Source organism: Echinops telfairi, unplaced genomic scaffold (assembly GCF_000313985.2).
Source record: "Echinops telfairi isolate 266 unplaced genomic scaffold, ASM31398v2 ScPeMD7_70;HRSCAF=299, whole genome shotgun sequence".
Classification (NCBI taxonomy): domain Eukaryota; kingdom Metazoa; phylum Chordata; class Mammalia; order Afrosoricida; family Tenrecidae; genus Echinops; species Echinops telfairi.
This window is the reverse complement of record NW_022103968.1, coordinates 60279427-60304020: the sequence shown is the minus strand read 5'-3', so window position 1 is coordinate 60304020 and position 24594 is coordinate 60279427. Positions and strand designations below refer to the sequence as shown.

The following is a 24594-nucleotide window of genomic DNA, read 5'->3' as shown; positions in this document are numbered from 1 at the left end:
TCACCATGATTTGGAATTCCTTGAGACTACTAATTGATGGGAGTTGAAACTACTTAAAAACATTATAAAACAAGAAAAATTATAGTTACTAGGCTAACAAGTCACGTGTAAAATTTTTCAAGTCTACTAAGCAATTTGTCAATGAGTTGTTAGTTAATTTTGGTTATACACGGAGCCTCTTTTTCCTTGAATATACTCCAAATATTTCTGAAACATATCCTGTCACATTAGTTCTTTATAATAGCTTCAAAACTTGTATTTAATGGCTTTGCCCTTCTAAATATTTTCAGAAGGATAAGGGCTAGTTTACGCTTCTCTAAAATACAGCTTTATATACACGTATTGTTAGATCCTGAAGCAAAACTTTATCAATAATGGTGCTGACATTATTTGTACCAAGTAGTTCTACTGCCCCATGACTGTTGATAACCAATTTTACCAACATGAAGAGAAGGAGCACTCTTTTGTTACTTTAGGGGATAAACCCATTTTATAATAGGACTAAATTGTTTTTCTTCATCTGTATATCTAACAATTCATCCAATCTACATGGCTTTATGATAAAGGTTTTAGGATTGTTAGGGTAAAAGAAAAACGCCTCAAGTGTTCTTAAAGGGACACACATGCTTAAGAGAGAGAATTCTACAATCTCTGAATAAACACTGATTCCTATCAACCAATTTTGGTAACTGCTAAACCTAAGCAGCATGATACTGTAACTCTCTCGAAAGAGTTCTTAAAGTGTTACTTTTTCCAGAAAAAGGCAATTTCCTAAGTTTAGGCTTAATTGAAAAATAAATACTAAATTCTGAAACTGCTTCTATCATCTTACAACTTAAACCATGTATTAAAACTCAAACTCACTGGTGATTCAATTCCAACTCACACCAACCCTTATCAAATAACAGTAAGTAAAAATTGGCAACCCCAACAAGAAAAGGCTAAAATTAAAATGTTTACATTCATCTGAGATTTTCTGGTTATGTAAGCAGACTAACTTGTTAGTGAATTCATTTCTTTGGCCTGGTCAATGTCTTATGACAAAGCACCAGACTACACTTTTACTTTTGAATAATTACCCAAAGTGGCTTCAAAAGGCAAAAACAGGTTTTCCTTTCCCTCCTTTTTTCTTAAACAAAAACCAAGTTTTGTATATGTAAATTTCGCCCCTCAAACCCCTCCCCCACTGTTATCCTCATCTTATTTTCTACTTCCAATGAACTTTAAACAAAATGTTTTAGGCCTTTATAATCACCCTTTTCATTGAAAATCACACTTTGTCAGACACATTTTTTTGATGTCACTGCTGGGTGAGCATTAGACTCTTAAAATTCAAGATTGGGTAATCCAAACCTACCAGCCAACTCTGCTGGACAAATTTCTATTCCTGTAAAGACTTACAGCTTTGGAAATCACACATAGGATCAACTTGTGAGTTGGAATCAACTCGATGACAGTGTAGATTTATCTTAGAGGCTTTCATTCCAGAAAAACACTTTCCAACTTCCCTGTAATGTCCTACTTCACCTTAAAAATGGAGGTGCATTTAAACAAGAACAGTATTATCATTAACTGTTAAGTATTCTGACTTACTAAACTTTTTACAAGCCATCTTAAAACAAACATTAGCTTCAAACAAGAGTCATCTATTTCTCAGTAAGAGCTATGTGGACATTACTGAAGTCACGTTTAACATGACATTTATATCATCCTTATGGTCACCTATACAAAACATGCAGCTATTTACGCTAACAAAATAAAGTAAAATAGAATTATATAAACCCTAACACAGTATGTAGTTTTATTTATAGGGTAACAACATTCCGGTTCATTTAAACTAAAAAAAAAAAAAAATACACAAAAAAACCAACAAAAAACCAAAACTAATCATAGACTAAAAAAGCAACTGAACTTTTCAACCAACTTTATTTTGCAATTTAAAGACATGCCATTTAACCCTACATTTCTTTAGATTAGGGTTTCTCAACACTCTGGCTAAGGTATTTATTTGTTGTTGCTGGGAGCTGTCCTAGTTTCAATCAATACTTGCCAATATTACGCACATATCTGTAAAAACTGAACGTGCCTCTACACCAAAAGACCACACCTAATGCCATTGAATCCCTTCTGACTTATAGTGACCTATAAGAGTTTATGAATCTTTATAGGAGCAGACAGCCTCATCTTTCTCCTGCGAACCGGCTAGTGGGTTTGAATGGTGGGTCTCGGGATTAGCAGTCCACATCTACTCCACAGTACCACCAAGGCTCTGTAAAAATAGCCCCCATCACTGCCAAATGTCACCCAGTGGTCAATTCTTCCTTGGTTGAAAAGCAGTTTAGAATAGATCACCTACTCTACTCTTTTTCACTGAGCAGTCAACCAAGTTTCTCAGCATTCACAAAAATTCTGAAGACTAATAAAAAAGCTTACTTTTAATTAGGAAGGCTTAATTTAAGGCAGCGGTTCTCAACCTGTGGGTGGAGACGGGGGTGGGGTGCGGGGGGTGTGCGTGCTGAACAACCATTTCACAGGGGTTGCCCGATTCGTAACAGTAGCAAAATTACACTTATGATGTAGCAACAAAAATAATTTTATGAGGGACTGTATTAAAGGGTCGCAACATTAGGAAGGTTGAGAATCACTGATTTAAGGCATCATACTGACACCTACTGGCTTGATAATTAACTGTACAATTGAAACTACTTTGAAAATTAAAACCTTCCAAGTTTCAGTACTACAGGGGCTACTCTGGGAAAGTATAACAATTTAAAGCAATAACATTAATAACACCAGGACTGACTTTTGTAAAGCTTAATATATATAATAATGGTAGTCGTCTATTGCTTTCTTAGTTTATGTCATGACTTACATTTGTAACGGATGTTTGTAGAGAGAGCTAATTAGAAAGGAAATTTTGGATGAATAGTAAAAAAAAATCCTAGTTCAAAAAGCTTGCAAAATTTAAATAGCATGCTATTTTAAAATTTAAAATGATTTTTTTTAAAGATGAAAAAGAAAAAATAATTATTCTATAAAAAAATTTCTAGACATCTTAATAAAAGAAAGACATTTGGTAATTAAATACTACTATAAAGTAAAGTGATGAACTTTATTGGGATTAAAACTATAACAAAGCTCATCCTAAAACATTTTGCAATGCAAAATTATTTCACTCAAGGAGTGCTTAATAATTTGAATGCTAAGTATTACAGGCAATTTTCAAAAGCAGACTCACATTCAAAAACTTTATACATCTTTGAACTAACATATTTATACTACTAAAATTGAACATGCATCACTTTCAAACATTCTTGTATCATGATTTTATATATTACATATTTAAACACCATTCCTCGTGACTGAACCTAGTTTATCATACACTTGCACCATTCTCTTTGGATTTCTGATCTTTATCTTCATTCTTCACATTATCCTAAAAAATAAAAAAAAGTGACATTTTATTAGAAAGTCTGCAATCTAACTTAAATCTGTCTATGAAAATATGGACCCAGAGTAAAATATAAAAGAAATTTTGCAGTTTTATATCACTCAGCTTTGTTTATTCTAGAAAGCCATTAATGCAAAAAATCACTAGTTCTTAAAAGTAAACGTAGTATAGTACATGCACTGTGGTTAGATTTCCTCTTTCTGTTCCAAGTGCAACCTACAATGTACAAGATCCTAAATTAAATGACACTGAGCCACTGTTTTTTTCCCAATGACAGAATATTAAAAAAGTTAATTCTGATAGCTAGCCACTAAAGGAATTCTCTGCAACATACAAACCAGGTTGACACTGCCACTCAGAGGAAAACACCATCTTTTGCGAATCATTTAAGATTAACCTTCTGAAGGATAAAATGCCTAAGAAAACTCGCCTTTCATAATATTAAAACACAATAAAATGCCACAAATTAAATTAAGGACTAAACCTATAAAAATACAGATAAAGTACAAAATTCCTAACCTTCTTCAGGACAGTGTGGATTTCACCCATGACTGTAGATAAGTTTCTGATTGTCTTATTCAGTTGGTTTTCGAATTGCAAATTCATGTTTTCTGAAATCTTTAAATTTTCTTGTAACTGACTAAGGTCCTTTTTAACGTCTCTGAGTTCACCGGTAAGACTTTTGTTGGAATTCTCCAGGTTTAATATGGTTTTTTCATCTTCATCTATTAACAAAATAAAAATAAACTCTAAAATTGACATTTGCCTACATAAAATTCCAATTTAATTCTGAAGTAAAAAATATCTTTGCTAGTAAAAGCACTTTAAATGGTTATTTTACTGGCTATGTAAAGCATACTAACACTACTCATTTAAGTTTCAACTAAACATTTCCACTCCAGTTACATTTTAAGATGATTTTTATAGAGGGTCGAGTTGGGTGGGGTGGGATGGGCAGAGCTGGAACTATGCAGGGACGTTGGAAAAGCAGATACCTACATTTTATCCTGGATTAAAGTACAAAATCTGTAACTGCCTGGGTGGTGCTAGGTAAACACCCCAACCCCCCACCCTGAAAATATGGCAATAGACCAAATAAGTTTGGAGACCCCTGGTATAAAAAGTACTGGTAAAACAGTGAAACTAAAAGAGACTTCAAAAGGATGGAATAGAACCACCCAGGAACCTCAAAATACACAAGAGGGCCTAAGATTCATCCTCCTCAAGGTAAGCAATTTTACAACTAAAACAAAAATGGTCAAAAATTACCTAGGTGCCTGGACTAAAAACTAAGGCATATGTCATAGCAAATGGAATTAAAAGACAACAGAATGGTCTAATTAACTGTTTGGAGGCCCCTTGTAGATCCTATAAGGTGCTAACATATCCACTGCTGTTCCTTACCTGTTTTCTCTTCTAGTAACTGCAGTTTCTGCTCCACTTCAGCTCTTACTTTTTCACTCTTTTCTAATTTCTGAAGGAGGCTTCCTACATCCACCATGGCACCATTATATACAATGAGGCCAACATTTTCTTCCACATCCTTTGATTCCTGTTTTACCGTTGGTGTTGGAAGTAACAACCTATTTCCTGTAATATGTAAAAGGTATTGTATTTTATTGTTTTCTTCTTTATTAAGTAATATAGTTAAACAAAGCATGATGTTAAACAATACATCCAAACCTAGCATATCTTCTTGTGATGCTTCAGATTCTTCATGGTTTTCTTCATCTTTCGAGGTGTCTGTTAACTTCCGGTAAAAACAAGATTCCCGAAGTACTACCTTATTAAGCAGTTTCTTTACCTGTTATACAAACAAACAAACAAAAAACAAAATAAAAGTTGAAAACTAAAAATATAAAAATTAAAAAGATGAAAAAAATTTGGCTCTCCTAATGTTATTTTCTCCTACTATTCACACATGAACATTCATAGCAACTGTTTTTAAATTATGTTGCCTAATGTCTTGGGTTTTCTAAAGTTGACCTAAGAGATCGTAAAGGAAGAGTATACTTTCCATTCATTTACAGCAGATTAGTGTTTTCACCTTTTCTTTCTTTTCATTAAATCCAAAGTAGCATTTTGGGAAAAAGTTTCATGGGTAGAAAGTATAACAGCAAAGATAACAAGTACATATGCATTAAAATATATGTATTAAGAATCCAAAGAAGAGTTACCAATATGTATCTAAAAAGTAATTTTATGTTCTGTTAAAATAAGGTGAATTACTATAAAAACAATGCAGAGCAGTGGTTCTCAACCTGTGGGTCGTGACCTGTTTGGGGGCCGAATGACCCTTTCACAGGGGTCGCCTAAAACCATTGGGAAGCACAAACATTTCACAATATATAATTACATAATCAGATACTTACAATTCATAACTGGCAAAATTACAGTTATGAAGTAGCAACGAAAATAATTTCATGGTTGGGTTCACCACATGAGGAAGTGGTATTAAAGGGTCGCGTGGCATTAGGGAGGTTGAGAACCACTGATGTAGAGGTTTACACAGTGATTTAGTTTGAGTACAGGAACTAAAGGAAAGAGAAGGAATAACTCTGGCTTCGTAAAGTTATATATTCTGATATTACTGCAGTGATTTAAAATTATCCTGTAAAAAAATTATTCTGTAATTCTTTTTTTAATTCAACGTAAGTCAACAGAGATCAGAAAGATGACGTGTGGAAACAAATACATCCTGTTTTCTTTTCCTTTTAATAGTGACAAAAATTTTTTTTTTACTCTTAAATTATTTATAAAATACATTACCTGCGCCCGAGAGAGATGCAGTCCAAGAGTATAAAGTATTTCTTCTAAATCCTTTTCAAGCAGGTAACCACAATGGCTTTGATCAAAATAAACAAAAGCCATTAACAGATCCCTATTAATTGTGATCATCTGACTCTTTTCTTTTTCCTAAAGAAAATGCAGAAATAGATTTCATATATAAATATATTTAACCCATGTAAAGGGAAACATTAAGACTATGTCCATATAATAGCAATGATATGAAAATAATCGTTGCCTCACTTCAGCTAAAACATGCTGATTTGGAGCAGTCTCTGGGAGGAAGAAATCAGACACACTGGTCACTTGGCACAGAGAGAAATACTAAAACGATTGAGATTTCCTTAGTGGCAACATACAGAGACTAGTAAACCTCATGACTGTACTGTGTTTAATAAGCCTAGATTATACAAGACATGGAGATTAACTCATTATTAAGGATTTATCATTCATTCAATAAATACCTTATCTTTAGAAGGTCTCTCCTTGCAATATCTGTTAATATCTCTTTTGTCATCTCGTTTGTTCATTTCTTCCTCATCTCGGTCTATAAAATAAATGACAGTAAGCTTTTTATAAATATTTTTAATGACTGTGGAGATCAAAACTAATTTACCAGTACTGAAGTTTCCAAGGGATGGAATAGACTCAAAATAGTAAAACATTCCAGTTTGAAAACTTACTACAGTTATAGTAAGCAAAATTGTGCGGACCAACGGAAAAGAAATGAGAGCCCAGTATTAAGCAAATTCATCTATGGTCAAATGATTGTCAACAAGGGTACCCAGTCCATTCAATGGGTCAAAGACTAGTATCTTCAACAAATGGTATAGAGGGTCAAACGACCTTTTCACAGGGCTCACCTGATTCATAACAGTAGCAAAATTACAGTTCTGAAGTAGCAACAAAAATAATTTTATTGTTGGGGGTCACCACAACATGAGGAACTGTATTAAAGAGTGGAAGCATTAGCAAGGTTGAGAACCACTGGTATAGAGACAACTAACTATATATCCATATGCAGAGGATAAAGTTTTATTTTTTACCTCACCATTTAATAAAATTAACTCAAAATGGATCAATATAACCATAAAACTCTTATATCCAGTATAAAGAAGTCCTACAACTTAACAATATAAATAAAATTAACTCAAAATGGATCAATAGAACCATAAAACTCTTATATCCTGTATATATAAAGAAGTTCTACAAGTTAACAATATAAAGGCAAATAATCTCATAAAAAATAAAACAAGAAAATTACCAGAAGACATTTTCTCAAAAGACAAATGAATGCCTAAAAGGTGAGCAGCATCATTAGTCAGTCATTAGTCAAACAAAAAATCCAAACAAGGTATCACTTAGTAGGTGGCTATAATCAATTTTACCAACAGCTGTGGAAACATAAAATAGTGCAGACACTGATAGTGGTTCCTCAATAAATTAAACAAAAAATTATCTTATGATCCAACAATCTCACTCTAAGGAATTCAACCAAAAGAAAGTAAAAAGGTGAAATACACTTATACACTAGTGTTCACTGCAGCAGTTTCAATAGTCAATAAGTAAAAATAACCCAACTGTCTATCAATATTTTAAATATGTGCTTTATTCTTATTTATGCAGTGCTCTTATCCTTGCTAAATTGATATTACTTTTTATTAAAAACTAAACGGTCACCAATTTCAGAGGTTAGAGTACGGTATCAATTTATCTGCTCTTCAAAAAAAAAAAAATTTATCTGCTCTTCTGAGTACCATTTTAGACATCATTAGCAATTACTTTGTTATTAAGGTTTATTACACAACTTTTTCAACATGTTTGAGAAAAACTGCTTATAAGACAAAAGAAAGTAAAAAAAAAAGTAAGACACATCAAATATATTTTAATAAGTATTCATAGATATACACTTCTAAAAATCTCTTGTGATCTTCCAATTTCAGAACAAGGCTATTAAAAATTGGAAAGCTACTTATCTGCCTGGAGCCTGACAGGCATTCGACATTACTTTACAGGTACTTTATGGCTAATGTTTGCTAAAATAGTTATAACATCTGTTGTAAAACATTCTAAATATGCACATTAGTAAAGGTCAGGATTTGTTGGATTTTTTTTGCATATATGGTAGTTTTCATAATGAAAATGGAATGCAAGGCTCACATTGTCTTAAAATTGGGACTAATATTCTATTAAACTTTTGGAACTAGAGTATGCCATTGTAACAGTTTAAAGACCATGTCCAAGCAATGGATATAAATCAAATAGGTGTGAAGTATATGGTATCTAATCATGTATGTCTTTAAAATCTTCTCACATTAAATACTGAGTTACTTAATATAACAAGATTTTCACTAGAAAAATTTTTTTTACTGTTTCTACTCTAAATAGCAATGAAAAATAATCAACCATTAAAGATCAAAAGATTAAGAAAAGAGGAGGTACAGAAACTGGAAACAGAAAATGTGGGAGAAATGAAAGGATTGAAACAAAATGTGAAAGAGTAGTTGAATGTAAAACTGATGACCTCTGTAAATTTTCACTTAATTCACAAAGTTTTTTAAAAGTTAAAAATTAGACTTTAATGGTACAATAAATAAAAATATTAAACAAAAATAACTTAATCATTAAAAAAACAAAATTGAGTGTTCATACCATCTTCTTCATCCTCAGCCTCTTCTGCTTCTAGCGGATCATATTCATCTTGATTATTATCTTCTTCAGTTTCATCATCATCTTTAGAATCATCTTTTCGTTTATCTTCTTTCTGTAATTTAAAATGCTTTAATATTAGGTAAAAGTTACCTCATCAAACATTAAATATTTTGAAATGGGAAAAAACAAAACAAAATTCAGTAAGTTTACTTGAAATAGTATGAAATTACAAATATCTTAGGACACTAAGTATAATTTTAATAAGTCACCACAAAATTAAACATGTCTACGTAGATTAAAAAATTCCCAATATTACATTACCATTTTTTAGTTGGCCTTTAATTTTACTGATAGAATCCACTGTCATTTTTGTTACAATCTAGAGATGATTAAAACTTCTAAACCAGAGTGCTGCTTATAAAAATAATGACAGACCTTTCTTTCATCTCTATCCTCTTTCTTATCTTTATCATCACCAGATTTTCTCCGTTTTGGTTTTGGTTCATCAGTTTCATCATCTCGTTCTTCTTTTTTATCTTTTCTTTCATCTTTTTTGCTCTTCTTATCCTTTTCTTTTTTATCCTCTTTCTCAGGAAGACATACTAATGACTTGTATATTCTTACGCCAAAATCTCTCTGAAGCATTTCATTGAAAAGTTCTGCAAACAATGAAACCTATAAAAAGATACCAAGATTAACAGTCAATTTTAATAAACACTGATTTAATAAATACAACATATTCAAAACTGCATTCAATAGTTCCTTTAAAACAATTGTGTGCACTTACAATACAGTTACAGTAAGTATATACGCTGAAGACATTCAAAATCATCAAAAAATCTTCTAAAACTGATATACTGTGTTTAGTATGGCTTTGGCTAACAAACAAAAAACAAAACCCTGAGCCCACTGCAACTGAGTCAATTCTGACCCACAGCAGTGACCACATATAATAGTGTTTCCTCAAGTAGGTAATAGTGCCCCCAGAGGAGCACTGGAACTGTCCAGGAGGGCTACAAAAGCATATAACCACACTTTATTCTGGATTGTGCTCAATAGTAAAAAAAAGTTTGTAATCGCAGGGGAGGGGGGAGGGAAGGACATGGGTGGAGCGGGTGGCTGGAAAATTTTTTTTCCTTACTGAAAAGGAAGCCGTAGGTCAAATAAGTTTGGGGATCTATCCTATATAGATAAGGTATGTGAGGCTGCAAATATTTATTACAAAAACAGATTGCCTATCCTCAAAGTTAGCAGTCCAACACTTCAACAACTGTGCCACCAAGGCTTAGAATAATAATAGCTTTACTACAAAAAAATTTTAAATGAGCAGGAAAAAGGATGCCTACCATCCTAGCACAATCATTAAGTTGTACAATAAAACAATTTTCATTTGGTCAACAATTTTCTATCAAATGTCTGCTGTGTCCCAGACTGATCTTAGCAAAAGGAATGTAGTAAAGAAAAAGAAATGTAGTGAACAAACCAGATAATTTTTTTTTCTTCAAGGCACCACCAATCGAGAGAGAAGTAGAAAATTACATAAACACCAAATGATATGAAAAGCAAATAGGATAAAAAGCACACAGAGAATAACAAGAGGATTGAAATGGCCTTCCTGATCAGATGATATTTGATATAACCTGAATGTTGTAGTAAAATAAGCCAAATAGTTTAGTAGAAAATGAGCATGTTAGGCTAAGGAAACAATTCAAAATTCTAAGTATTGAGTAGTTATTACCCAGGGATCCACGGGTAACAAACAATATTAAGCATACTGGTGAATTTGAAATTATATACATTTTCTACATGTATATTTCTAAACACAAGCTCAGTGTCTCCCCCCCCCCCCCCCCCCGCCCCAATCTCCATTTTTTGGGGACAGATTCTTTAAAGGGCATGGAAACCCAAAAAGTAGCTATAAGTCTAAACTATGTAATCACTGGCAATCTACTCAGTATATTTACAAAAACTTTTCAAAAATCAGGTTTATCAGAATATTCCTGATCAAGGAGGATGAGACTTATTAAAATTATAAAGTAAACAAATATCCCCATTTTTATAGATTTTTTATTCCCCATAGCCTAGATATCAAAAGCAATAATTAAAACTGAAGTGTTCGCTCATTTAAGGAGAAAGTATTCCATTTTGTTAAAGATGACATTTGTTATAAAGTTGCTCTCAAATGTTACCAAAAAATGTATAATAATCATTATTGTTTTGCCTTAAATCTCAATCCATCCCAGAACTTTGAACTCCATTAAATGGGCTAATTCTAGAGAAAATAATAGTTACTTTGCATCCTAAGGAATACAATTTGACATATAAAGGAGCTTCAAAATGTTCTTGGAAAAAGTTCATTATCTTATAATTTCATTTTGACACACTTTTTGAAACCTATCATATATATCATGTTTCCTGATAAAAGAGGGGAACAAAAGAATTGAACTAGGACTGATTATGATATTAGAAACAAACATCAATTTACAGGACACAGGAACATTTAAAACATACCATCAAAAAGGCAATCAGCAAAACCAACTCTGTAGGACAATTTTTTAAGACAAATCACCCTTTTCTCTCCCAACAAATGCATTGCAAATTAAAAAACCAGAAGCAGCACCCAAAGAGATTTCGGGTCTATATTAATCAATCATAACATGTAAGCCTTTTTTGGACCTCAAGTCAAACAAAATTAAAACTTTACCTCAAAGGAATGTTCTTTATTATCTTCCAATCTGTAGTCTAAAAGTACACTCAAAGACATGATGCTACAGTCAAACTTGCCACTTTTAGCAGCCCAATTTGGATGTACAATGATGGCTGGCTCATCAGGCAAAATATATCTTCTCTCTCGACGTTGGCGTTCCATTTCCTCTTGACGCTTTCTTTCTTCTTCCTAGATATAAGAACATTTAAAAATTGTGGGTTAAAAAAAACAAAAAAAAGGGAAATTATGGGTAAATCATCATGCGCAGTATATATGCATATTAAATGTATATATTTTAAAAACCATAGTATGTATATCTGTTTGTGTGTGTGCATGCAGCTACATATGTGTGTACATAGTACAATGGTTTTAGCTGCTAGCAGTGTAAACGTACAGGTCACTTCACAGAACAAAGATGCGGCAGTCTGCTACTGTAAAGATTTACAGCCTAGAAAACCCTGTGGGGACAATTCTATCTTTCCTTTATAGTTGTTATGAGTCAAAATTGACCAGAGAGCAGTGAGCTGAGTGGGTTTTGTATATGTATATATACAAATATATGAATATACAGCAGCTTGGAGCAACAAACCTATATATCAATGAACTTGTCTTGGTTTCCAGATACCTCTTTTAACTAAGACAGCAGCACTTCCTAAAGAAATAACCAATTCCAGAGCTAGGGCAGGGATAGTAGATGGCAAGACAGATAAATCTTGTACTGGAAAGTTAATAAAGGCTGGAAAAATTATGGGAAATATATTAAAGGGGGAGAGAAGCAACCTTCAAGGAGGCCACAATGATCAATTTTAGGATATTTTCATTATCACAATCAATATTTAGAACTCATTAAATAAGAAATTATAAATCCCTAAACTCCTGATAAAAAGGGGATTCTCCTACCTGACACTGCCTAAATATCATCTAATGTCACAGCTATGTTCATAATCAATTATCTCCTGTCACCCAAATATTAAAAAAACACACACCAAAAAAACTATCCATGATCCAGTCAAGTTTTAATCAGTGCATTTGGCTAAGCTTTTTTTATATAGTGTTTTCATAGTTAGTCTTTCATGACCTGAGCTATTTTTCAGCAGCACAAGTAAGTTGAAATGTAGGATTTTTAAATTTTAGATTATCTGATTGCTTTCTTACAATTAGATTTAGTTCAAACATTTATGGCAGGAATATTTCATAAATGATGTATAATTATTTTCTACATGTTTCATTTTTACATCTAAACATAATTTTCATTTCATTAAAAAAATAATTTTACTGGGGGCTCATACAACTCTTATCATAATCCATACATACATCATTTCATTTTTTTAAAATGTTACATGCATGGTTAGTGTTTTATTTTTTGAAGAATGGTTCTAAAACATCACACTAAATCAGGTTGAAAGGTAAAGTTTAAAATAGACCGTTTTATAAGGATAAGTTATAACATATGTAATGATGGTTCACTCTACAAAATCTTGATCTCAGAGCATATTATACACGTCGCTGTCAGGAACACCAGGTATTCCAAACTAGCCAGTCATCATTTTTCTCGTCTGCATAGACTTCTTCTCATTAGCTGCCTTCTGCTTTTGTTGCATGATCTCAGAATCCCTCTGCTTCCTCTGAGAGGTAGTCAAGTTACCCTCTTTTCTTTTTCCCTTGCTAATCTCCTTGGTTTTCTTCATGTTTTTCTGGCGGGCAACTTCTTTTTTTGATCTCCATGGGCCATGCCGACCACAGGGACAGAGCCTGGGAGAGAGCGACTCGGAGAAGCAACGGTTCCCTCGCACGCACGGCCGCCGTCACCACCCGCCGACCCATCATTTCATATTAAAAAATATATGACAGAAAAAAACCAAATGTTCTGAAGTGAAGAATGAATATACTCTTATACAATGGAATACTCCTTTGCAACAAGAAGGAACAAATTACTGACACAACCAAATGGATGAATCTCTAATGCATTATGCTAAGTTAAAGAAAGTAGACCTCAAAAGATTCTATTTATATGACATTCCGGGAAGGGCACAACTAACTATGAGGAGAGAAAATGTATAAACTACTCCCTAACGCCAGGAGATTGGAGAAGAAAAGGATTACAAAAGGGCGCAGGGGAACTCAGGTGGCCAATGGGACTATTTCTATATTGATTGTGGTGGTGGTTACACTGCGCGAGTAAGAAACAGTTGGATTCTCCAGAAATATTTTCTTGGAAATGCTGTACTGGATCCCTATGAGTTGGCATTGAGCAATGTTAAGGGGTTTTTGCTTATTCATCTGTCAATTTGTAAAACAGTTTTCTAAAAAATTTGATTTAAAAAAAAATTGAGTTTATTAATGTAAGCATTTTAATTTGTAAATCCACGACTTAAGTAACATGACATTCCGTAACATCCTATAAAACCAATATCAACACCATTATTGTATATTTAAATGATTTTTCATATACCTCTTTATCATCTTCAGATTTCCTATCATCCTCTTCTTCCTCTTCTTTTTCAGATTTCTCTAATTCTTTTTGCTCTTCTTTTTGTTCTTCTACTTTAAGCTGTTTTGTCAATCGGGCTATTAACTGGGATTTTAGTCCCTTTGAACTAAGAGTTCGACTTTCTAATTCTTTTCGGAGATCATTTACCTAATATAGTAAGCATATAAACACAGAAAAGTAAGTATGAGCCAACAACTAAAGTGTATGCATGTATAGCCAAGTCCAAACAATTACAAAGTTTATATTCAGAAAAAAACACTAGTATACATCAATTTTTAAAATATTTGTGTTTGACAGGCTTGAGGTTTTCTTCACTTTTACTCTGTTCCAATTTTTAAATGTTCTATGTTTTCAATATAAGGATATGCTACTGTAAAAATAAAGGATCTTAAATAGTAAAGACATTAAAAATTTAACAACATGAGTAAAAAAGCTCTGGAACACAAGTTTAATCTAATTGCTTATTTTTTCTGAATTTACAGTATTCTTTAAGACCTGATGACGACAACATGGAAGGGGCAATTTTTCAAGATACACACTTAAAACAAGCAACACAGGTTAAGAAACCAGTTTTAAAAGAAAGAAAAACATTTTCCTGCTAAAAACACATGTTTAAATAAGTTGCAAATACAAGTAATAATGTCAATCTCTGATCTTTTGACCAACATCTACGTTCACTTCATGGGCCCAGAGTGCCGAAGCTTAACGGTAAAAAACAGGTCCAGAGGCTTAGGAGTACAAAGTAAGCCAGACTTTCAAAAACAGGCTCTTAAAATTATTATCTCTTTCCCAATTTAGGTGTACATCAATCTACATTGTGTTAAATTTCATTTTTAAATCTAGATAACCTTTTTCTGCTTACAACTTCTGGAACTTAAGTTACTCAAGAGCAGAAATTATTAACAAGAAGACAACACTGCTCACACTAAAAAGCACTTGCATGAGGCTGGCATTTAAAAGCTATTGGCTGCAGTCACACCAATATGTAAACCAAGGATGACTTTGCAAACCAGTCCTTTAAAAATAGATTAAATAGACTGGGCTTCATCTTGAATGGCTACAATGTGGGAAATCAACCGCCAACCAGGAAGAAAACACTGTCCTCATTCTCTCCAATGTTATGCTATTCCTTTTCAGAGATTTCAAAGTAAAAGCAAGCACTTTCAAAGTTACCTTCATTGTCTTTGGATCAAGTTTAGACCAATGGGTAGGTGTGGAAATTTCCTTAGCTTCACCGTCATCCTTCTCTTCTTCATCCTGACATGCAAAATTAAGACCGTAATTACTATTCTGAAGCCTTAAAATAAAAGTAATTTATTTTTAAAAGTCTGTTGCTGATCTGTGCAAGGTCACAAATGTTTCAGATTGTCTTCTCCTAAAGTTATTATTTAGGCAAGTCCACATACATACATTCTATCACTTTAACTGATAACAAAGACACTCATCAGCCAATCAAAGCCAGATCTGTGAAACACAAAAGGGTGATAAATTACAACACAAAAGATATCAGGGATGCACAAACACTGCTGGTCTCCACTAACCACACAGTGTGTGATCTTGCCCCAATTTTCAAGCCACCCAAAGTTAAGACTGTTTTAGTCAGACCTTTCAAATGTACCAATGACGTTGCCACATAGCCTGAAATTTCAAATCTCTCAGACTTGTGGGTGGTCCAATTTCAAATATCCATGACTAGAACTGATGACAGTGAAAGAGAAAATTTTTTAAATTTCAGAAAATGGCAAAGTGCTTAAAATGGCTTAATACTGAATCTTGCTCAACAACTGGTCCCAGATTCCAGCAACTAGACCTATGATGAAAACAAAATTCTGTGCAATTTAAGCACAACTTATTTCCTTTGAGGTCTCAGCATTCTTAAGTTAGTATAATAGACAGAATTTTTCAGAGAAAAGAGCATACAACTATACTGCTGAAAGCTGGAGTACCAGTCGCTGTTACCAGTTATGTTCCTCCATGTGTGTTTGTTATGTAGTGTGTGGTGTGCATTTGTGCCTGTGTTCCTGTGCCTGTGAGAAGCGGAAATAGAAAAAGGGATTAGCGTTCAGTGCCTGTTCTCCATCAGCCTCCTTGCGTTCACCCTGAAGCTTCTCGACCAGCTGCTGCTTGTATCCTCGGGAGAGGGTTTCCCACTCTGAGCGGGTGGGAAGGCAATGCCAAACATCCGGGAAAAATAAAACCACTGTCTCCACATGAGCTGGAACTGTACGCCCCTTGTGGGTCTCCTCAGGGCGATGGTAGCGAATCTCTGCAAAACGGTACCTGTTGCAAGGGAAGAAGCATGTTGGAAAAAAAATTCTAAAATACATTTTAAAGTCCCTAGATCACTTGTAGCACATCAAGTAAAGATATTTTGCTGCAAGAACTTGAGGTTGGTCTAAAGAAAAAAAAATTATAGAAGCCATAGTTCCTCTTTTGGTACATTTGTACATTTCATTGGTTAAAAGAAACGTATGTCCTCCAAGGCATGTTCAAGTTTGATTATAGAGCTACCCATATTTTAGAGAATACCTGAAGAAGCTGGATAGCTGTTCAGATTTCATATGCTAAAAAAGGAATAATCTCAATTAAGTCACAAGAAATATACTAAAATACAAAGGACAAATAAGCCTCAAGAGAAAATATGGCTGAACAAAAATAATCAGCAACTACATTATTTTATAACAAAAGAAAAAACGAAATGAAGTTGTCTCTTGACGATCTTCTCCAGCTATGCACGAAATAAAAAATATTTTCAATATACATCCAACTTCTGCAATACAGCATAACAAAACATTTTAATTTCCAGTTTATTTTGATTAGTGCTTAACTGTTTCCCCCCCCCAAAACACTTTTGGCACCAAATAAACTGTTGCTACAATTAGGGATTTTCCTTTGAGATTACCTGCAGGACCAAGGTTGCTAAAATAATAGGGGTAGGTGGCCAAGGGGAAGGCTGATTGGCAGAAACATCTATGTAAACTACTAGGAAAACATTTCTAGTAAGGAAATGAATTGGTACTTACCACTGTGTGCATACACTTAGATCAATGCCTGTCAGAGCCTTACAACAACGAATAGCAGTCTTAATCAACACCGAGGGGTCTTTTTCTGGGTCTGGTCCATCCAACGAAGGAGACCAGTGGCCTCCAATGGCCATGGCTTCATCTTTGCCTTTCATGCCCACTAAAAACTAATTCAAAATAAATAGCTATTTATATGTACAATGCAACCTTTCAATTTATAAAGAAAATATTTGGAGACGGAAAGGTATTCCATTATTATTTTTACTACCTCTGGTATCAGTCAAGGAAGAGTTCAGTTCATCATTTCCACACTGCAGTTCAGCAATGGAATAGGATTTACACATCACAACTCATCCTTCTAAAAGCATTTCTTCAGATTAAGAATTCTTTCGAAGGAAACAAGCTATAATTCAAACTGCAATAGCACCTTAAGATATACTAAATCCTCTAAGCACTAAAATTTCAGCATGCTACCCATACCAAATGACACCTTAATCATCAACACATAAATAGCCATAATCTGCAATAAACCAGTAACTTTTTCATTCAGAGTGCCTTAAAAGAAATTCAACTAATAAAACAAGATTATACACATAATATTTTTCATTTTATTTATATGCAATTACAAATAAGCAAAGAGAATGTTAAGTTAAAAATGAATGTTTCATTTTACCTTAACAAGTCTAGCGGGATGTTGAAACCCATCTCGAAGTTCTTGAGGATCTTCAGCAAGTGCACATGACTTATGATACAGATCTTCCATACTAGGGCTAGCCATCAGCATTACCTATTATAGTCAAATAATTCAATCCTGTCAAAAGTCTAAAGCAATGTAAAAAAATGAGAAGCACTACTAATTATCCTTACATAGTACATATTTGAAATCTTTTATTAAAATGGAAGGTAAAGTGCTTTAGCAGAAACTGTATTGAATATATTTGTCCAGAGTATACAAGATCACAAAAATTTCCAAAGTTTACAAATATTAACATTTTTATGAGGTTCAATCTGCACTAGTTTTACAATTTAAGAGCTAAAGCAAAGAAAGGTTCTATTACTTAAATAACCAAAGTATATAAAAAAAATCCACTGCCATCAAGTCTATTCCAACTCCTAGCGACCCCATAATAAAGGACAGAGTAGAACTGCCCCACAGGGTTTCCAAGGCTGTTAAGTTTTTATGGACGGCAAATGCCACATCACCCTCTGTGGAGCAGCTGGTGGGTTTAAACCACTCAGTTGGCAGCCTAGCACTTTAACTACTGTGTTACTAGGCTCCAAGTACCCAAAGTAAATTTAGAGGAAAAAAAAAGAGAGAGAGAAAGAATTAGGTCCTACATCTAACATTTTTTCTGAAGAATTGTCCCATTCTGAATAAATGCTAAGAAATGTATGCTGTATTTCACAGTGGAATACAAACCTTTGCACTGTATAAGTGGTCAGCATCTGGTGGATCAAGAATGGCCACATTTTTTTCCAAGGACTCTACTTCTCTGTGCATTACATAAAAATTGCAGTAATTTCCCAGCTGAAATGGTCTTGACAAAGGAAAAGCATCCACCCACGTAAACTGAGCATCAAAAAAGTCACTAGGTATATATAAATTCTGATAACGGCGCCTCAGTTCCATCATGTCACAACTAGGACTGAAAAACAGACAGGAATAGTGACTAAATGACAGCCTGATACCAACGTTTATGCAAACATATTTAGTGATAAAGCTAAAAATAACAGGACACAAGTCAGCTGAAAATGGACAGTTATAAATGAGCCAGACATTTGCAAAGATGAACCAAAGCCTTAGTTTGAGATTTGTTTACCAATAGTTCCCAGTACTTTTTGTGTGTGGCAAACAATTAGTAAAGACCCTCTCAAATGAAATAAACTTCAACCCTGACTCCAGAAAAGATCTGAACCAAAGGAGTTCTACACCAGCTGGAACTCTATCTAAGCAAGTATGGTTCATATAGGTAGTACAAAGGAGGGATGAGAGTGGTAGCAAATTATCTTTTGCGTACTGCTCAATCAGGCCTAAATGATGTAGAAAAAAATACAACTTTTATTCTCTACTAAACTTCCCCAACTGCCACATTCAAAATTAAATATAAAAATCCTTGGGAAAGCAAAACCCTAGTGCTTTAAAGATTATCCACACTTCCAAACCCTTTTAGGTGATTAACAGAGAGCCAAATCTGATTATTATAATGGAGACAAGTCTCTTGCCTTTTACATCTGGCATATCAATATTTTTAAAAGATGATTTATCTTTTTCTTGAGGAGAAATTTTAAAGGAGACTAACTCAAGGTAAATCAATCTGATGAAGTCAAGAGACTTCATTTAAAAACACAATTAAAAGTAGTCACTAACTACTTTTCAGATTAAACATCTGTTTAAAAGATAGTGATATGAAACAAAAACTAATCTATGTAGGATTGTCTCTATAGTAAACTTAACAGTGATATGATTGCTGGTGATTGTTGCTAGTATACTTTATTGGAACAAGATTCTGATGTAAAAAAACAATGATGTGAAAAAATGTACTTGAGTTTTATGTTCCTCCTGGTAGTTTAAAGCATTACAAAAAGAAAGGGTGTATAATAGTTAAAAAAAAAAAACTGACCAAAAATTTAAAAGTAATGTTAGATACACAAACAGGAGAAAAACTGATAATAAAGCAAATCCTACCTATTACTATAAGAAAATATTTACTTCCCCAACTACGTAAAGTTTTATTACTGCTACTCATTGCCATCAGTCAATTCCAACTCAGAGCAGCCCTACAGGGCAGGGCAGAACTACCCTGTGGGCTTCTGAGATTGCAATTCTTTACACGAGGAAAAAGTATCCTCTTTATCTCAAAAGAAGATTAAAAAAGCATTAAAACAATATTTATTACACTGAGTATATTTGGTGTTCTCTTCAAAGAAAACATCACCACGTTTACTTCAAAGGGGTGAGCTATGAGGTCGAGAGCCTCTTAGAATAATTCCAGACTGGCAACAAAAAAGCTAAATGAAGAGTTGCTCTATTTAAAACACAGGCTTCAAAAAATTCCCGGTAAAATGGATTTAAAATATAATAGAATTTCTCTACAAACTTTCTGAAGCTCCCTCGTATTTTTGGCTTTAGTCCCCAAAGGTGTCTGAAATATGCAGACTGGATATGTTAGTAAACACAGATACAAAAAAACTGGCATAATATATGATTTGACCCTAAACAAAAATAAATGAACACCAACTATATACCTATATACTCAGTATATATAAGCCAACCTGAATATCAGCTGAGGCATCTAATTTAACCACAAAAACTGCATAAAAAATGTGCTGGGAAACTTGGCTTATACTCAAGTATATATGGTATTTAAGAAACATGACTACAATTTAAGGCAAGATTTTCTTGGCATTGTTATTTGCTATGAAACTGACTCCAGATCTACAAGTTCATTCATAGCAGAATCAGACTATTGTGATCTAAGGGGCTATTTTTCATAACTAGGTTGCCAGGCCTTTCTTCCTAGTCCATTAGCGTTTGGAACCTGCTGACTCATATTCAGTTGTATTTCAACTCTGAAGGTTCCACCACTGACAAACTAGTGGTGGCTACGACTGAGTGACACTGCCTGGGAAAGAACCCAGAGTTCTACCACTGAAGCATCCTTCCTCTCTTAAGGCTAAAATAAAATACACTGTGTTCTAGGAGTAGTTCTGGTAGCAAAATGAGTTCCAAGTTGGGCTGCTAACCACAAGGTCAGCAGTTCAAAACCAACAGATACTCAAAGGAGAAAGATTAAATTTTCTACTCTTGGAGAGGTTAACACTGTTGCAAACCCTAAGAGCAGCTCTACTCTGACCTATCCAGTCTCTAGGAGCAGGAATTGACTCAACAGCAATGAGTTTGATTTTGAGTTTCTGTCCTGGAATAACACTATAATTGACTACAGATAAATTTTAATTTTTGGTAGATAGGAACTGAATTATTAAATTTGGTCAAAATACTAAAGCTAATTCTCAAGTTCAATGAAGTATATGTAGCACTTGCTTCTACTCTAAGCTCCTTTTGGTGTGTCACTTTTCTTATTTTACTATTAATTATTCCTGCTTGATTTAAAAAACATATTTTCTGTTGAGAATGCACATAACAAAATAAACACAAATTCAACTTTTCCTGTAATAACTTTCAAGTTGTAGCTCCTTCACTTGAGTCACTCTTCCCCCATTAACATAATCCCCTCCAATCCACCCTACCACTCCACTGTCACTTTTCTAGCTGCCGTTTTGACTGTGAGCAGATACAGTTCTTAAACGAACACAACACTCAAGCGCAGTTTTTAAATAGTTAGCTATTGATTGATTTTAAGACAACTTCAGGTGGTATTTTTGGTTTAAAGCTATTCTTGGTTTTTCCACCTGCTGATTTATTTTATACAGTCCCAGCGATAATAGGTTCTTCTAACTTTCCCTTAGAGTAAACTATTTACCAGTTTGCCCAATTTATGCATCAGAAGTGAATCACCACAACCTGATGCCATCAAGTGCTTAAAATTTTAACAATAGACAGCAACTCAATTTATCCTTACAATAATTGTGCTGGTTCAAAAGTATCTCTACTTTGTGGATGAGGCTCAGTAATTCTTAATAACATGAACATGATTTCTAATGGCAAAGGCTGTATTTGTATTACAAACTATGAAATCAGTAATCAATAAAAACAAAAGGAAGAAAAAGAACCTACCAATCTAAAGAGAACTTAGAAAACTGAACTGTGTAACGTGGAACAACACGTCGAACTCTCCGAGGTGATCTCTCTCTCTCTCTCCGGGGTGATCTCTCCCTCGAACGCTTTCTCTGAGGAGATCTTTCTCTGGATCTCCGTCTTTCTCTCTCTCTTTCACGACTTAAAAGAAAAAAAATTTAAATTACTAACATTTCTTGGCAACATGGAAGAGTTCTTTAATAAATAAAGTGTAATGGTAACAAAAACAAATGGCCACAATAGAGACTTTAACATACCTTCGGTCATCTTTTCTGTTAGGTACTTGATCCCCCCTGTCATTCCTTCCAGAAAATCTGGATGGGGGGTCTAACCTTCGTGCTGGTTGTGGCTGTGAAACTATACGGACAGGGGGCTGCAATAATCCAGCTTTCAAAAGACACAGGAACAAAAAAAAAAGCTTATTTAAACAAGTTCTAAAGTATCAGGTTATATTTCATAGATAACATTATGGAGCACTGCCAAATAATTGAAAATCATAATTTATCTTTCAAAACAACATAGGTATTGCCTTAGGACACACACACACACACACACAAAACATTTCACAAATTTGCCTGACATCCCTGCACAGGGGCCTTGCTAATCTTTTCTGTATATCGTTTCAATTTTACTTTATGTGCTGCTAAAGCAAACCTCTAGGTATTGTCTTGATGAATTCTTCCTAGTTTTTACAAATAACTATTTCATCTTATCCACGACAAATATTTACTTTTTTTAAACAAATATTTGTAAAAAAATTATAATTACTAGGATAGTACCTCTTTGACATAAAGTAAATTTAAATAATTTACCATTATTAGTTCAAAAAGAGTAGACTAAGAAACCAAATTCTTCACAACTCTAGATAAAAACATTCATCCAATGTATCTCATCTCAGCATCTTATAAAGCCACAAGGTTTTCAAAACTTGTTCTTTAAATTTGCTAAAATCTTAATAAACTTATTCAACTTAAAGGATTATTAAGGTTACTTTAAAATAGGAAAAACGATACCCAGAACTAGGAAAAAAAGGAATACAACACAAATAATTTCCCATTTGTGTTCAAGGGCAATGGGTGTGAGTTTCTATAGATATAGTTCCACACTAGACCTTCCTTCTACATAATACATGAGATATTTAAAACTGAAGTAAGATAATTTTTCTCTCATATTAGATTACATTTTATTTCTAGCATATGATAAAGAAAATAATTCACAGTATCACGTCCGGCATAGTGTTTTATGTATTTATTTTTGCTATGCAAGCTGTATGAGGGGGGGGGAACCCTCTAATCTCCAAGTTTCCTACAAATTTCATTCACTATGTCTGCTTTCTCATTCTAGATGATAAAAATGTGAGACAGCAGGTTTCTACTGCTTTTTTGATGCTTACTTCCCCCTTCCAGGATCAGAGCCACTTCAGAAAACACAGGCAAGTTTACAACTTGGCAAAATGGGACATCTTATATGAGAAAGGAAAAAAGTGCTAAAAATCTAATGGGGAATATAGTCAGCTTGAAAGAATTCCCACTGCCCACATCTGAGTAACTAAAGGATCAAAACAAAAATGATTAAAGATAAACAAGTTGAAAAATGAAAGGCCACAAGATCATAAAAATACTTTTAAGAAACAGAACTCCTGGCAAAGGAGAAAAAAATGCTCATCTCTGTTTGTGACAGCTGATAGACGGAAACAAGATGATAGAATTAGAAAAATACCCATTCTGAATCTTACAATGAAAAATTGACTCAGGAAAACAATCACCTAACGTTGGACTTAGGAACCATTTTCTCTAAAGGGTTAGGGAGTAAATATCTTAATTTTTGTGATCTGCATATGGTCTTGAGCCATGATTTCCTTTATTACAACCCTTTAAAAATGTAAATAACAACCTTAGTCTTAGCTAGGGCCTAATCAACAGCTGTAGATGACTGGCGCCAGTTCTATAAATACTAAGTATTCAGGAGGAGTGGGGAGGGAGGGGGAAAAATGAGTTGATACCAAGGGCTCAAGTGGAAAGCAAATGTTTTGAGAATGATGAGGGCAACAAATGTACAAATGTGCTTGACACACAATGGATGGATGTATGGATTGTGATGAGTTATATGAGTCCCCAATAAAATGATTAAAAAAAAAAAAGACCAAGCTATTCACAGGGTATATTCAAAGGATGCATAACAAAGTATTTACAGAATCATTCACATATTAATTATCTGCAAAGGAAAAAAGAACATCTTCCACAGAAGAGGTGTAACATTTATCTTTGACCAAGTTATTAAATTGGCATCAATAACAATGAAAGAACCTAACACAGCCTTCTATAAAACTATCCATAATGTATTTTTGTCAAAAGCCTTTGGCATACCTTCTAATTAGTGCCTAGCCCCAAGAGAAAGAGAAGAATTAAGTAAAACACCACAAGAAATCAAAACAAATCCATACCAATAAAGAGTCCACAAGAATCTGTAAGTAAAAGATTACTTGGCAACCGCCAATCACAATGTTTCTTAATGAAGTCTACCTGGCTACTCTTTAAGGAGGATGTTGGGAGACTTTAAATATTTTACGGACCCCTGGGAAAGAGGACTATACAGTGAACCCTCGCCACTTCGCGCTTCGACTTCAGCGGCTTCACTTATCAGTTTTTGCGTTAACAGCGCATGCTCTGTCATTACTGCCACTGATTGGCTCATACTGTACACGCTTCTGTCTGCATCGCTACGTAT

The 24594-nt window shown here is 34.0% G+C and overlaps 1 protein-coding gene and 2 non-coding genes across 4 annotated transcripts in view; all 3 read right to left on the bottom strand.

Annotated features, from left to right (window-relative positions):
* Positions 1–3093: 3093 nt before the first annotated feature.
* Positions 3094–24594, bottom strand: part of CCAR1 (cell division cycle and apoptosis regulator 1) — a 41589-nt gene continuing 20088 nt past the window's right edge. For both annotated transcript variants that reach the window (XM_004701134.2, XM_045291336.1), the window contains exons 9-25: positions 22125–22254; positions 21847–22008; positions 18532–18757; positions 17785–17898; positions 17112–17278; positions 16158–16368; positions 15262–15345; positions 14050–14235; positions 11595–11786; positions 9326–9565; positions 8891–9002; positions 6703–6785; positions 6221–6367; positions 5135–5255; positions 4856–5041; positions 3971–4176; positions 3094–3436 (exon numbers count right to left, since the gene is read on the bottom strand). In XM_004701134.2, coding sequence (XP_004701191.1) covers positions 3377–3436; positions 3971–4176; positions 4856–5041; positions 5135–5255; positions 6221–6367; positions 6703–6785; positions 8891–9002; positions 9326–9565; positions 11595–11786; positions 14050–14235; positions 15262–15345; positions 16158–16368; positions 17112–17278; positions 17785–17898; positions 18532–18757; positions 21847–22008; positions 22125–22254 — 2627 coding nt within the window. In that variant the 3' untranslated portion in view covers positions 3094–3376. The remainder of the gene's footprint in view (positions 3437–3970; positions 4177–4855; positions 5042–5134; positions 5256–6220; positions 6368–6702; positions 6786–8890; positions 9003–9325; positions 9566–11594; positions 11787–14049; positions 14236–15261; positions 15346–16157; positions 16369–17111; positions 17279–17784; positions 17899–18531; positions 18758–21846; positions 22009–22124; positions 22255–24594) is intronic.
* Positions 17400–17463, bottom strand: LOC115870037. Its single transcript, XR_004046506.1, has one exon. It is a non-coding gene; the product is annotated as a small nucleolar RNA SNORD98 (small nucleolar RNA).
* Positions 22415–22519, bottom strand: LOC115869991. Its single transcript, XR_004046465.1, has one exon. It is a non-coding gene; the product is annotated as a U6 spliceosomal RNA (small nuclear RNA).